General features: G+C 35.7%; 1 protein-coding gene and 1 pseudogene across 1 annotated transcript; both read right to left on the bottom strand.

Annotated features, from left to right (window-relative positions):
- Nucleotides 1-417: 417 nt before the first annotated feature.
- On the bottom strand, nucleotides 418-1380 carry LOC137721111 (putative F-box protein At5g60060; annotated as a pseudogene).
- An 8948-nt stretch (nucleotides 1381-10328) lies between these two features.
- On the bottom strand, nucleotides 10329-12305 carry LOC137720084 (membrane steroid-binding protein 1). The gene is made up of 2 exons (XM_068459094.2): nucleotides 11918-12305; nucleotides 10329-10933 (listed from the first exon to the last, which is right to left on the bottom strand). Exons 1-2 carry the CDS (start codon nucleotides 12220-12222, stop codon nucleotides 10588-10590), a joined length of 651 nt encoding a protein of 216 aa, XP_068315195.2. The 5' UTR covers nucleotides 12223-12305; the 3' UTR covers nucleotides 10329-10587.
- Between the last annotated feature and the right edge of the window lie 1989 nt (nucleotides 12306-14294).

Here is a 14294-nt window from a genome sequence, read left to right as displayed (position 1 = left end):
ACAATGTTACGAAGCGAAAGTTTTAAGGGAGGGTCTGAGTGGGGACGCAGAGGATTGAAGTGCGCCACGTGGAATGTGCACTTTCTGGTGACGGAGATTCAACTATTCTACCAGCAAAAGGCCGACCTGTTAATCTAACTTATCCATTAGCCAACGACACGTGTTGTTCGTTGGATTGCTTATCTAATAACGCTGAATCAAATATAAAAACTTTAATGAAGAGCTCTCGGTACTATTTATTTTAACGAAAAATTATATTTTTATATTAAGAAGTTAATCATAGTATATTCATTTTACCCTTTATTTTGCGTACAATCTCTTTTGCGTCACATTAAAAATCTCCACCTTCTCAGCCCACCACTACCTCCATGAAACCCATCACCTTCCTCGTTTTCTTCTCTCTCCGTTCCATTCTCCCTATCTCACTTTTCTGTACGCAAGCTTGATGCCGGAGCCAATATGCATAAAAGTGACAGAAGTAAAGAATACAGATGAAGAAATATAATACAACCGCAAGGTAGGCACGACCCAAAATGAAGGTTGCATGGTCTTTTCTAAAAGTTTCTTAGCCTCTCGGGTATAAGGCTGCGAAAAGCTTCGACTTTCCACATTATACACGCAATAATCATCACTTAAGTGGTTTTTTGGATAACTGTTGATACGATCATAATCGTAGTTGAAGTATATGCAATTTGGCATACATCCTGGAAAATTGGAAGCCTTAACAGATATGGAAAAGTTATCACCCAAAAAGAAAGCAAGATCACCTAGGGTTTTTGTCTCAACCCACTCACACTTATCAGAATTCAATTTAAATATCCTGACTAACGTTGTCACACGACCAGTATTAAATTCAAAACCCCTTTATTCGTTATCATTTAAAACCACGATATACGCCTTTACTACCCCATCGAATTCCATGGAATCGCCGGCAACCAATTGTTTATTGGAGATGGACTGAGTAGCAATATCAAAAGAAGAAAGTCTACCCCATTCTTCGACAACATAAAACTTATCTCCAACATGAACAACATCTTGGTATTGGATATTGCGTCTTTGATCAATGTACGTCCATGATGATGTATCTTTATCCTTGAGTCTAATGAAAGCCAATTTACCGTGCTCATGTATGACCAGAACAATACATTTATCGACATCTAATATTGGGTCTGTAGACATTGTCGTCTTGATCACAAAAGTACAGTTTATATGAACAGACATTTCTCTTTCAGGCAGACGAGCAAGTGGTGGGAGATCAATGAGGGAATCTTCTCTCTTTTTACGCCCTTTGATCCATAAAAAAGGATTTATAAGGGTTACGACCAAATCCATATTCATAGCTATTAACCATCCTTTTATATTTGTAAATGTTGCTATCATATTTCGTTTTCTTGATTAAGGATCCGGTGTTATTGTACTTCAGGTTGATTGATTGTGATTTATAATTCGATAATTTGAATGTATAATAACAAAGAAATTAAGTAAAAGAAATAACTTAGTTATCTATATGAAAATGTTACTTGAAGCAACAATTGGAAATTCATAAAACTAAAGTAAAAAACCACTTATCAAGCTTAAATCTACGATTAAGGTATAGATCGACACTAGGGCTTAGTTCTTGCCCCATGTTCTTGAGAGCAATTGTGCTGCTCCTTGTCCTTTTTATTATAATATAAATTCCAGCAGCTCATGCAAAAGAACTGGCCGTCAAGCTCTTTCTTATGTTTATTTTCCGCGTGCTTTATAACTCCATTCTTGAGCAGAAATTCTTTGTGTCATAAATAGCAGCGATAGTGTTCCGCTTGGACATGCTGTAGTCCTTCGTGTTTGTCGAGCTCTTCCTTATTAGTGCTATAGAATCACACTTATCACAGTTGAATGACATCTATAAAAATGCAAAAGAAAAACATGATGACATGTAAACGTTAAGCAAAGGACAACCATACAAAAAAGAGAAGGGAAACAGAGACAAGTAAAAGAAAACCATAAACATAAACCTTTCGATAGATAGATACGAAATGCACAGATCGGAGAATAGTTAGATATCAGTAATTAAGCAACTCTATCAGGTCATATAAAGACAGATTCTGGTCTTGAAGAATGCAAAAGAAATAGTATTCTTTCAATATGCATGACTCAGTTTGGAAGGTGAAAAATAATGTTTCCGTTGCATTGCATTAACATACAATTGTAACCCAAACCGAAACCAGAGATTTAGCTAGGTTGTATATATGTAAGTCGGCGCGAAACTACTTCGGGTTGAATTTTTGAAGAGCTATTTGCCGTAGCTAGCTAATTGGTACATGACAACTTGATCATTCGGTTTTCATGTGTTTAAAAGAGCCATTGAAACAGATTGATCGTCATGCTTTGCGTCTGTCTGTGATCAACAAGCAAATGAAAATAAACTAGCTATATTTTGGAGCACAAGGAGCTGTGAACAAGTATGGACCTATGTTCCAAGTCCTCTTGGTGATTTTTTTTAACAGCTCAGTATGATTTTGAAGACAAAATTTTGTAGACTAAATGACATGGAAGTTGATGATTCGATTATTAAGTGTTGATAAACGTGCTCATTTCTATTGGTGAAACATTATTTAGTTTGCAAATTTTGTCTACAAATTTAGTCTCCATAGCATTACCCTAAACAAAAAGTAGGGTCAGGACGAAGCGAAATATAATTGAACAGCAGCTCAAGAAGATGTGAAATGTATCGAACATAAATTGAAATGAGTGGAGGGTGCACCCTGCTCAATGTGTGTTTTTAAGTATGTCTATATGATTGTTAAGCTTTAATATGCAACAACTTTTTTTTTTTTTGTTTTTTCATTTTATCAATAATAATATCAATGTCAAAGAGTAAAGGAGTCAAGGACACGCAAAACTTGTGGGAAGCATAGCAGAACCGGAGGATATGCTGCGTAGCTAGAATGTTACATACCCCAACAGCCACAGGGGGTTTCTTCAACTTCATGAGCTTCTGGAAAAAAATTGCGAGGGCTCAACTGGCTCAGTAATTGTCAATGTGATGCTTGTTTTTCTGACTTTTTTCCCCACAAACATTGGAACTACCACGTAACTATGGAGCAGCGAAGCAGAGTGAACCACAGATTGAACATAATTTGCAAGTAAAAATAACTGCTTACATATAACAGGTCATGTAATGTTTGCTCAGAAACTTGCTAGAAATAGCATGTACAAACAAAAGTTGGGTATTAATTTTGGGTTTTGAAGAGCATGGCAACTTTGCAAGTGTTGAAAACTAACAATTACCAACATGTACTAGCCTCCAAGAATCCAAGAGTAACAACTACACTTTCCCCTATCACGCAGGGCAATGATGTTCCTCCTTGTCGGCTTTTGCGAAAAAATAAATAAAAAAACAATTTAAAGCAATTTTTGCACATGAACCACCGTGTATTTGCAAAATTCTGCTAAATTCTCGTGTAATTGATTTCGGTAACAGAAAACTTGGAATGTCCAAAACTATGTATTATAAATTATAATACAAAATAATAGAAGGTAAGACATTATACAATCCAACTCTGAATCAAAACTAATCTGTATTATGAGAAAATATCTGATCTGCTATCAATTGAAAGCAGATTGGTGCCATAAAGTTAATTGTGAAGCGGATTTGGTCCTGCAGGAACATGTCGACGCGAAACTGCGCGGATCGGGCTGATCTTATTCTTTATCATCGACTCCATAGATCTTAGGAATATAGGAAAATACTTGCTGTATCTTAACTTCTGTTCTGTATCTCCATTTGAAGCTTGCGTAGTACTAAGTATCGGTCGACAGCTGCAAATTTGAATCACTGCTAACAAGCAAATGACAACTGGGATTACGTCCTTTTGAGCTTTCATGATTTGTCTGAAAAGAAAAGCAGAAGAGAAATGTGCTTTGTTTGTGTTCTTGGTGTTTGTCAACAAGTCCTTTGAACTACTCTATTAATAAAGGAGCTGGCATTTGCCTGCAGGCTGCCTGCAGTCCTGAAAATATTCCGAAAACTCATAAATTTAAAACAGCTACCAAGTCAAAATTCGGAATCGAAATCGGTGTTGTGCTGTTACATGTACTTCCACACGTCTATTCCACATGACAAAAGTTGACTTTCGTAGGAAGTCGCTTTCTGCAATGCAAGCTGGCCACCATGTGTAGCTCCTTTGTTAACAAGCACAGTTGACTTATCCTCCAAGCTACAACTTTGTTATTAAAAATTGAAATGGCTTGAATTGCAGACATGGCACTAGATAACTAAAAAGGAGACCCCAACCGCAACCCACTTTGCGACGATCGGATAAAATTGTCTATTGTATGCAGCCTTACCCTTGTTTCAGGAATCGATTAAATTAAGCAGCTGGTGTAAACTGTAAAATTCAGGCCGAGAAGCAACCAAAACATAATCCTTTTTTTTTTTTTTTTTTTTTTTCCAGATGCCTTGATGGTTATACTTTGTTTCTAGGAAGAATTTATGGGACTGAGATGTTAAAATTGTCGATCCATTCGGACTTTTTGTTACTATGATTGCATCATTTTAAGTACATACGTCGAATTTCGACCGCTTTTCCGCGTGAAGACTACGTGCAAGACTTGTAAGATTCATGCATTGCATTTGCAGCATAAATTTGACAAAAAAAAAAAAAAAAAGAGGCTTGCTTACTGTAACGTTACAGACAAATTCATATGTCAGCAAGCAGGCTGCTTCAGAAAACTAACATTATAAAACAAAATAATGACACTGGGATTGCTCCAGCAGTCAACTGACATTTTTTATTTGTTTGCTCATGTATGAGATATGACCTAATCCCTGCTATAAAATGTCTAATACATTTTCTTAATCAACATGTGCAGTCGACTAAACACAGTGGCATTATTCAGGGTGCATGAATACTTGCATGGATTGACCAAGAAAAAAAAGGAGTGGTTTGAAATTATGAGGCCGGTGGTATGAAGTTCGGAATCTTTACCAAACTTGTGGGAAGAAAATTGATCATGTAATTTGATGGCGAAAGTGTATATGTCGATAAAAGTCTTGTGATGGATTTTCTTGAAGAAATTGAGATTCTACCATAAAATCAATTAGCAATATAAGGAGTAGGGCTGGTCTTGAGACTTTTAAGGCCCGGGACGACTCCAAAAATGTGCCCTAACTTCATATAAGAAAATTACTTGTTTTCACACATAAGACTTTGATAAAATTATACTTTAGAATGCGCTTCAAACTCTATAACTTAGACATGAAAAAAATTAATTTATTTTATATTGAGAGAAGGGAACAAATAGATAAATGATGAGTTTTGTTTTCCTTTTATCTAAACTTTTAGAGTGTTTTTATATAACTCGTGAGGTGTTTTTTCTTATTTACTAACCTTGTCAGCATGGGACTAAAAAAATTATTATATTTTCAAATCTTTAGTTGATATATATAGACAATAAATGAGACATGCATCCATTAATTTCTTGAAGGCTAATGCTGGGAATACGAAATTTTGTAAATTGAATTGTGGGATTATTGATGATTGAATTATTACTTGAGTGTTGAATAACATGCTTATTTCTTATTAGTGACACGTCATATGGTTTGCAAATTTGGTATACGCATTACTCTTTATTGAATGTTAAACTTGAATTGGAATCAATGTCTAAAAATTACAAACCACATAGTTACTAGCTAGCCATTAAAAATAAATTAACAAGCAAATAAAAATTGGTAAAAATTGGAAAGAATAAAAAAAAAACACGTAGCATTTCAAACTTAAGACCTTTCGTTAATTTTGAACGCATAAATCATTGCTTCTTATTAAACTTCTTAATCATTTAACCATAATTTAGAAAATTTATACTCTTACAAAATGAAATTCCAAAATTTTTAAAATTTATACTCTTATGAAAAGAAATTTATAAAAAATGAAAAATAATAAACCACACATAAAGCTTTGAACCAAGACCTCCAAGTTTACTTAAACATCATGAACCACCACTTCTAGTTAAACTTCTTAATTATTCGGCTACATTTTATAAATTTATACCCTTATAAAAAGAAATTCATAAAAATTAGAAAATAAATAAACACATAGAGATTTGAACCCGGGACCTACTTCTTAATTTTAAACAACATAAACCACTCGTTCTAATTAAACTTCTGATTCATTTAACCAAATTTTATAATTTATACTCTTATGCAATTATATATGAATATAACACCCGAAATAATTTTGGTGCCCCTGACGGTCGTCCTGCCCACATTGAGCCTGGGCCAGCCCTGATGGAGAGTAGTTCAACCTCTTATAAGCTCATGCAAAGTCCCTCCTCTCATTAATGTGAGATTCATTCTCAGCACGCCCCTTCATGTGTGACGAATTTTCAAACTTAGCACGTGCACAACACAATGACTAAGAACTTCGGCAATGAGGTGACTTTCAACTTTGATTTTACCTGCATTCGAAGGTTTGAGACTCATTCATTCATTCATTGTTTTCCAATCTATTTCTATAGCGCATAATCGGACGATCATCCAAAAATTGAGTACGTAGTGATTCACCAGAGTGGTCGCGTTGACTAGTTCCGAAGATGATCATGTTGTGCAAACTAAACACTGGATGTACTCAGCTTGATTTCTGATCTATACATGCATTGAGTATGATGCAAACAAAATCACTGGATATTCGAAAAAGGTATCAACTACTTTACATCTTCGATTTACAAAATTATGACACGATTACGCAACAAATTCAACTGCTAATCGCTCGGTTCAATGAAAGAACTGAAGAGAAAAGAAAATTTCTTCAAAATCTCGAGCAGGGAAGCAGATTTTCGACCTTTTCCTACTTGTTCTTTCCAAGAACCGAGTGTATGATTTGTGAGATACAATTGGCTCAGTTGTGAAGAGGATTTGGTCCACCGGGGACTGCTTTGTGCGCAACAACGTTTATTCCGTTCATCTTCTTGTATCCAAATCCTGCAGAAGAATGAGAACCGGCACCAAGGCGCCGCGCAAAGAGAGACGAAAACTTGGCTCTTAGTCTTGGTTCCGGATCTTCGCTGCCATGCCAGGACCAAGTGATGCGCCGGCAACTCGAAACATGAACCAGTGCAATAATTACAACAAGGAACAAAATGATAGGAGAGAGTTTATGAATTCTCATGACTAAAAAACTTGAGCTAGAAGGTTTGAACTCAAAGATTTTATTTATAAGGAAGGATCAGGCATCCTTATGAATTATTTTTTTTTCCCAATTTATATTTTTATTTGGAAGGACATGATGAAGCAACCACTGGTCAGATAGAAGCCAAAACTAACAATCAATCAGTCATATATATATATATATATATATATATATATATATATATATATATATATATATATATATAGATACACACACACACACACACACATATATATATATGTATGTATGTGAATGCAAGAACACTCATTTTCTAATTATATATATCTACTGAGAAAGGGCAACACATTAAATAAGAAACTAAGACAATTTCCAAATGAGATATTAAATTCCAAACGCAATTAAATTTGAAGGTAGGAAGAAGCTTCAACTGATATATCAATTCTCCGTGGATTGACATACGAATATTTTGCTAACAAATTTGACATATGAGAAAATGTGCTATCAATTTTTTTTTAAAACAAATTTTTTTTATTATGTGAGACCCATTAATATACCAATTATAAAACTAAAAATTTTATTTCAAATAATTTATTTTAAAAATGAGCCTTACAAATATTATTATAACAAAAAAGAAGAGTTAGAGGGAAAAAAAAATCTAACGTTAATCATCAAATTAATATTTGACAATTATTTTTTGCTATATCTATTTAAGATGCTCTAAGCAATTGATAGAGAGTAAATTGTAGATTTGGTCTCTTAACTTTAACTTAATTGGAACAATGGTCCTTCAACTAAAAATCCATTAGCATTGGTCCCTCAACTCATCAAAACATGCAGCTATGGTCCCTCAACTAAAAATGCATTATCATTGGTTCCTCAACTTTAATTCAACTGGAGAAATAGTCCCTTAACTTTAACCCAATTGTAACAATGATCCTTCTAACATAACTCGTTTTGACAAAATTTTTGACGTAGTTGACAAAAAGGACGATAATTACACACTTTGATGAGTTGAGAGGCCCTGATTGTATAAATGATCATTCCAACATAACTTATTTTGACAAAATTTTGACGAAATTGATGAAAATGACTATAGCTACACATTTTGATAAGTTGAGGGACCAATAGTAATGAATTTTTAGTTGAGAGACCATTGCTCGGATTTGATTAAAATTAAGGGACAATTGCAACAATTTACTCTTTGATAGAAGCAAGTTAACTGATGAAACAAGATCTGCACTATCACTATTTATATATGTGTCTCTAGTGATGAAAGAAACATGGAACTGCTGACGTCCAAGATTCTCTTCTTAGGAGGAGGATTCTCTTCCCTTCTAATCTCTATTTTCTTCTATTTTCTCCTATTTGAACAATTACGGTTTAGTCACGTCAATATCTTATATTAATTTTTTTTATAGAAACAAGAACACAAAAAAATAATATGGGAGATGAAGGGAGAAAAGAGAATGAAAATAGAAGGGGAAGAGAATTATACTCTCTTGTTACGAAGGCAAGTCATAAAATTGAGGTAGCTAAAGGACGACGGCATTTAATCAATAGTACACCATTTTACATACAGTACCACTGAAAAGATATGTCAATGGCCAGAAATTCAACTGCCAGCAGTAGACGGTGAAAGGTAATTGTGGTCCAATAAATATGAAAGGGATCATTTCCAGATTCTTTTCATAAAATTCATCAAATTTATTAATTCGAACTCTTAAAATTTGATCTAATAGCTAAAAACAGGGGTTTTATTTAAAAATTATAAAACTTTAACTGTTTGATCAAATTTTAAAGATCCGAATTGGTGGATTTGGTGGATGAGATTCGGAGAATATCCCTTTCCTAATAAATAAGGAACAAGTTCTTACCGGATCTTCTTTGTGAGAATCTTAGAGATCAATTTATTTTAGAAGTTCATCATACATTGTGTGGTCAGTTTTCGTTATGTACTATTTGTGTTCAATTTTAAACAAAAAATTTAAAATGATTTCTGATCGCAGAATGATTGATGAACAAATAGTACGAACTGATCGAATAAATAGGATTCAGATAGGATACTGTTCCAATAAATAAAAGAACTACGATCCTGGAATCATACAACATGAATAATAACTTTGAGTTTCGACTACTATCCTGAATTGGTAATATTTGGTTTTCAGTGGAAAAGAGAGTACGAATTTGAAGTCCGTTCAGAGCAAGAAAGAAAAGGCCTGCACAACGAAAAATATGAACAAATCTGTCCTCAGATTGAAGACCAAAAAGACAAATTTTTGATTGAAGTGGCTTATGGCTGCTCCAACGGGGACACTGATTTTCGAGTGCCACGAAAAGTAGGGAACTTCAAAACAATAGGCGCATAACATGTTTCTCGTCCCTTAGGACGTCGAAATCCATATCTAATCGTGATTAGACTCTATGTTCCGGAGGGATGCGAAAGACGGGACCTTGAGAAGAAGATAATGTGGGAGGCAAATTCTCTGCCCTCCCACTTCCCGTACACTCTTATCCATTCCTATTTGTTCGGTCACGGTTAAATCATATCAACATTTTATATTACTATTATTTTTTGTCTTATTATTTTTATAAAAAAATTTAATATAAAATATTGACGTTGCTCAACTATGACCGTACAAACAGGAAGGGGATGAGAGTGTATGATAAGTGGGAGGGCAGAAAATCTGCGTCCATGGTTGCTTGTCGTGCCGGTAGGTAATGCGTTGTACGTTCGAGTTGGCACTGCAGGAGAAAGAAGCTGTCCTCAAAAGGACAAGGTGCTAGAGTGACAACCAACAATCTTTGATTGAAAGTCTTTGATTGTTTACAATTATGTAGCATTGTGAAGGGACTGCCCATGTTGGAGATGTTCTGAAAGTTTAAGCATCTAATTTCATCTCAATTTACTTATTATGATGTGAAATGCGGGGAGCCAAATTCCTCCGGAAGACAGGCCTATGTCTCGAGATATTCGGCAAAACTACCTGACTAAAAAATCTGTTCAACGAAAACACTGCTAGGGTCGGATGAACCAGAATATAATGAGTTTCCATACTTTTATGAGAAATGCCCTACGGATGACGTGCTTGAGCAACCCCACCCACACACACGCACAAGTTTCCCTCCATCTTCCCCCAGCGAAAGTATTGGGGCAGAAAGGCAGAAAAATAGCAGCCTATGTGATGGAAAAAGAAATTGTTACGGACCCAAAAAGCGTGTTCCGCATGTACGAATCATCTGTATATAATTCCTTAACCGCACAAAGTACTCACAGAAGTCGAACATTGCTGATTTATTACACCACAAACTAAGCATTCACGAAAATCTGATTATAACAGGATTATCCTAGGCTATGAAAGTAGTAACTTATGTGTGTGCATAAGATTCACCAAACATGCACCAGCCAGACCCCAACATCTTTAGTACCTCCAGAGAAATGGTTTCGGATTTGCAATTACTCTTGCTTAGCTTCAGCACCAGATGACGTTTCCTCAGATTTAACAGCTGGACTATCGGATGGAATATCTTCAGCAGGCTTAGCAGCATCTTGATCGACGGCTTTAGCGGTTTCACCAGTGGATTCTACTTCAGTTGCAGGAGTGGTGCTCTTAATAGATCCGACCTTGACATACTTGCTCATGAACTTGTATTCCCAGTCCTGCAAGGCCTCGAGTTCGAATGGACCAAGACCAGAGATATCACCAGTCAGATCTTTGTCTTCAAACGACATTTTTGCAAGAGCTCTGCTAGCATCTTTACCTGCGAACAGTGCATAAGGCCCACCAGGTCCATAAAACATCCTGCAAAGATGGTTCAATATTAAACAAATTCAGATCCATGGAAAGAAGGCAGCACAGGCCAAGTAATACTAGTAGCTATGGAACTATTTGTTTCACATCACTTAAAATGACATGGATGATTAAGCAAGAGCGAAAAACTGTAATCTACATTTATATCAAAGCCATCTGATCTCACTAAACAAGTTGTTTTGGAAGAAACTTGTTTTTTGCCCGCAAGAGGAACTTTGTGAGGTTGGTTCCCATTACCCACTTGTTCACACTTTTAGAAACTACGAATACAACTCTGCAAAAACAAGCTTCAAAACGAAAGCAGGTACAGAAAGAGTTGGAAAATGTAAAAATTTAGGATAAGAAACAATCCCAAACCCTTCATCCCTTAAGCCAACACTCCTTGAAAATAAACGATGAGCTTGGAAGATATTACTTTTGATCAATCAAACCCAGTGTAAATTGTAAGTACTGAAAATCACATTGTTAATACTACGATACGATCGTAAGATTCAACATATGCATGCTAGCAGCTGGATGCTGCTAGCATATGGAGATGACTGATATCTTAAATTCGAACTTCAACCGAAGAACATTACACGGATAGTAACTACCAGGCCACATAAAACTTCAATCCATTGATTACACAATTTGTTGGTCTAACTCTACAGAATTTCCATGATCTTAGAAGCTGCAATTATATTATTACAAACGCAAAATTCCAGATGTCCAAAGTTTTGAACTTCTAAGTGAACCAAGTGTCCATGGATAACAAACCCAGAAGCTAAAATTACCAGATATTCAGTAGCTGATGGGATTAATAGCATGTACAATTAACAATCCAGGAGCTAATTAGCACAAATTCATAGGTACCGTTGACCACAAAAATACATGCAAAGATTTAACCTTTAAACATGAATATCAAAAACCCAGAATCCAAAAACTAAAACCCCAAATAAAAATTAATAAATTAATTAACAAAAACCCAAATGGTACCTGCTCTGGGACACGTCATAGATCTGACCCTTGATAGCCATGAGCAGAGGCTTGTTGGAATCAGAGCCGTCGTACTGCTTCAATTCTTCTTCGGTGACCTCGCCGAGCTGGACGGGAGGCGTCAGAGGCTGCATCTCCTCCTCCGAGCTCCTAGCCCGCTGGTGGTTGTCGGACGACCCAAACAACCCCGACGCCACATGATAGATGGCCACAAGCAGAGCTAGCATAGTGAAGAAGGTCGTCGGAGAGAGGCCTGTGTAGGCCACGATCGCCTCTTTCAGTGTTTCCCACAGTTGCAGAGCCATTTTTGGGATTTTAGAGAGAGAGAAAGTGGGATGAGAGAGAGAGACTGAAAAGGCGATGGAATTTTTATCGACTCGGAGTCAGATGGGGGCGGTGAGGTAACGTTGTTTATTAGTTTAGTTTGGTTAATTCGTACCACTGGTCCCACAACCACTCCCACCAACTCTCATTTTCTTTTTTATTTCTTCTGTTTTTCTGTTTTATTTTAAGAGTAAATTGTAGTAGTGATCCCTTAACTTTAACTCAATTAGAGAAATAGTCCATCAACTAAAAATTCATTACTATTGATCCCTCAACTCATCAAAATGTGCAGTCCCTCAACTAAAAATTCATTACCATTGATCCCTCAACTTTAATCCAACATGAGAAATTGTCCCTCAACTTTAACCAAATTAGAGAAATTGTCCCTTAACTTTAACCCAATTGTAGCAATGGTCCTTCTAATATAACTCATTTTGACAAAATTCTGACGAAGATGACGAAAAAGATCATAGCTACACGTTTTGATGAATTAAGGGACCCCAATTGCAGCAATGGTCCTTCCAACATAACTCATTTTGACAAAATTCTTACGAAGTTGACGAAAATGATCATAGCTACACATTTTGATGAGTTGAGGGATCAATGGTAATGAATTTATAGTTAAGGGACCATTGCTCTAATTTAATTAAAGTTAAAGGACCATTGCTACAATTTACTCTTATTTTAATTTGTTTTTTTTAGTAACTTACTTCTAAATTCTAATTTACCTCCATATAAAGTTCTTACTTTTTTTTTGTTCATTATGCTGTCTATTGATTCACATTCACGCAAGAGAAATTAACCAAGTGAATGGTACGTCCAAAATATAAATGTTAAATTGACGACTTGAATAACAAATTGGTAAATGGTGTAAAAATTCGTATTTAGAATTCTTTTTGTCAACCTAGTAGATGGAAGTGTCACATGGATAATTCACAGAGATACAAAAGTATATATCAATTCAATTAAAAATAAAATGAAGCGGAAAATCGAATTTAAAAAAAATAAAAAGTGATACCATTATCACATTTAAACTCAAAATAACAAAAAATATTTCTCTCAATTAATATCACTTGTATAAAAATAAAAAAAAAGTTATAATTAACTCTTCAATATTAAAAGTAGAAAAATAGAAAACGAAGATAGAGAAGATGGACCAAAATTATTAATGTACAGCTGCAGCCTGCAGCCTAATCACGCGAAAATTGAAAGCATCAAGTTTGGTCTATGATATTTTTGTATATTCTGAATTTAGCATAAGTCAAAGAATACACAGTATTCAACTAAAAACACACAAATAGAAATTAAAAGTGAACGAGTTTCAGGATAGGCCGCGGTGTCTCCTAGTCCTCAAGTAGCTCCGTCGCTGATTAATTAGAAATCCATCATATTCATACTCGACAATATTCTATATGATGATAACGAGGAAGGTACCATTTCAGATCCAAACAAAAATTGGTTGAAGCACGATATCCTGAAGTTTTATAAGATAAGGAGAGCGTGTTAGGACCACAACTCTGGCTCCAGCCACTAACCCTTCTTCATGCGTACCGCCACCTCATGAACCCGTGGTCGTTTCTGTTCCTCATGCACATGATGCACGACGAGTTGTTGTCCCGCATGTGCATGCATGTTATAAATCTTGCTGAGACTCAGAGAAATCTTCAAAACACGAGTCGGTGTCATCTCGGACCGGCTGCAAACATAAACCTAAGGTTTATCTGGGGTTTTGATGAAATGCGATTTCATCGTCGAAAAATCAAGCTTGTTCCAAAGCCGAGGATCACACAGCGTCGAACGCCACTCCTTGCAAACGGCGCTACCGCTAACCTTTCTGATGGCGGAAGATGAATCAGAGATGTTGGCAAAGCACTCAAAAATCTTCAACAATATGTCAGCATTGAGGTCTTCCCATCTTCCCATAGTCATAGGCGAGTCATCGCATTCCATTGTTTCTTCAAGAAATCTTCTTCGTTTCTTGATCATATCAAGCCAAGCTTACGTCTTAAAAGTTTTTATTAATCAGACGATTAAATTGTTAATGTGAATTAGA

Source organism: Pyrus communis, chromosome 1, assembly GCF_041283825.1.
Source record: "Pyrus communis isolate YQ-2024b chromosome 1, ASM4128382v1, whole genome shotgun sequence".
NCBI lineage: Eukaryota > Viridiplantae > Streptophyta > Magnoliopsida > Rosales > Rosaceae > Pyrus > Pyrus communis.
This window is presented reverse-complemented; position numbering and strand designations above follow the sequence as displayed.

Coding starts and splice junctions, on each gene's coding strand:
- LOC137720084 (XM_068459094.2), bottom strand. CDS start 12,222: ATGGCTCTGCAACTGTGGGAAACACTGAAAGAGGCGATCGTGGCCTAC. Junction 10,934..11,917: donor TATGACGTGTCCCAGAGCAG/GTACCATTTGGG, acceptor CCATCTTTGCAG/GATGTTTTATGGACCTGGTG.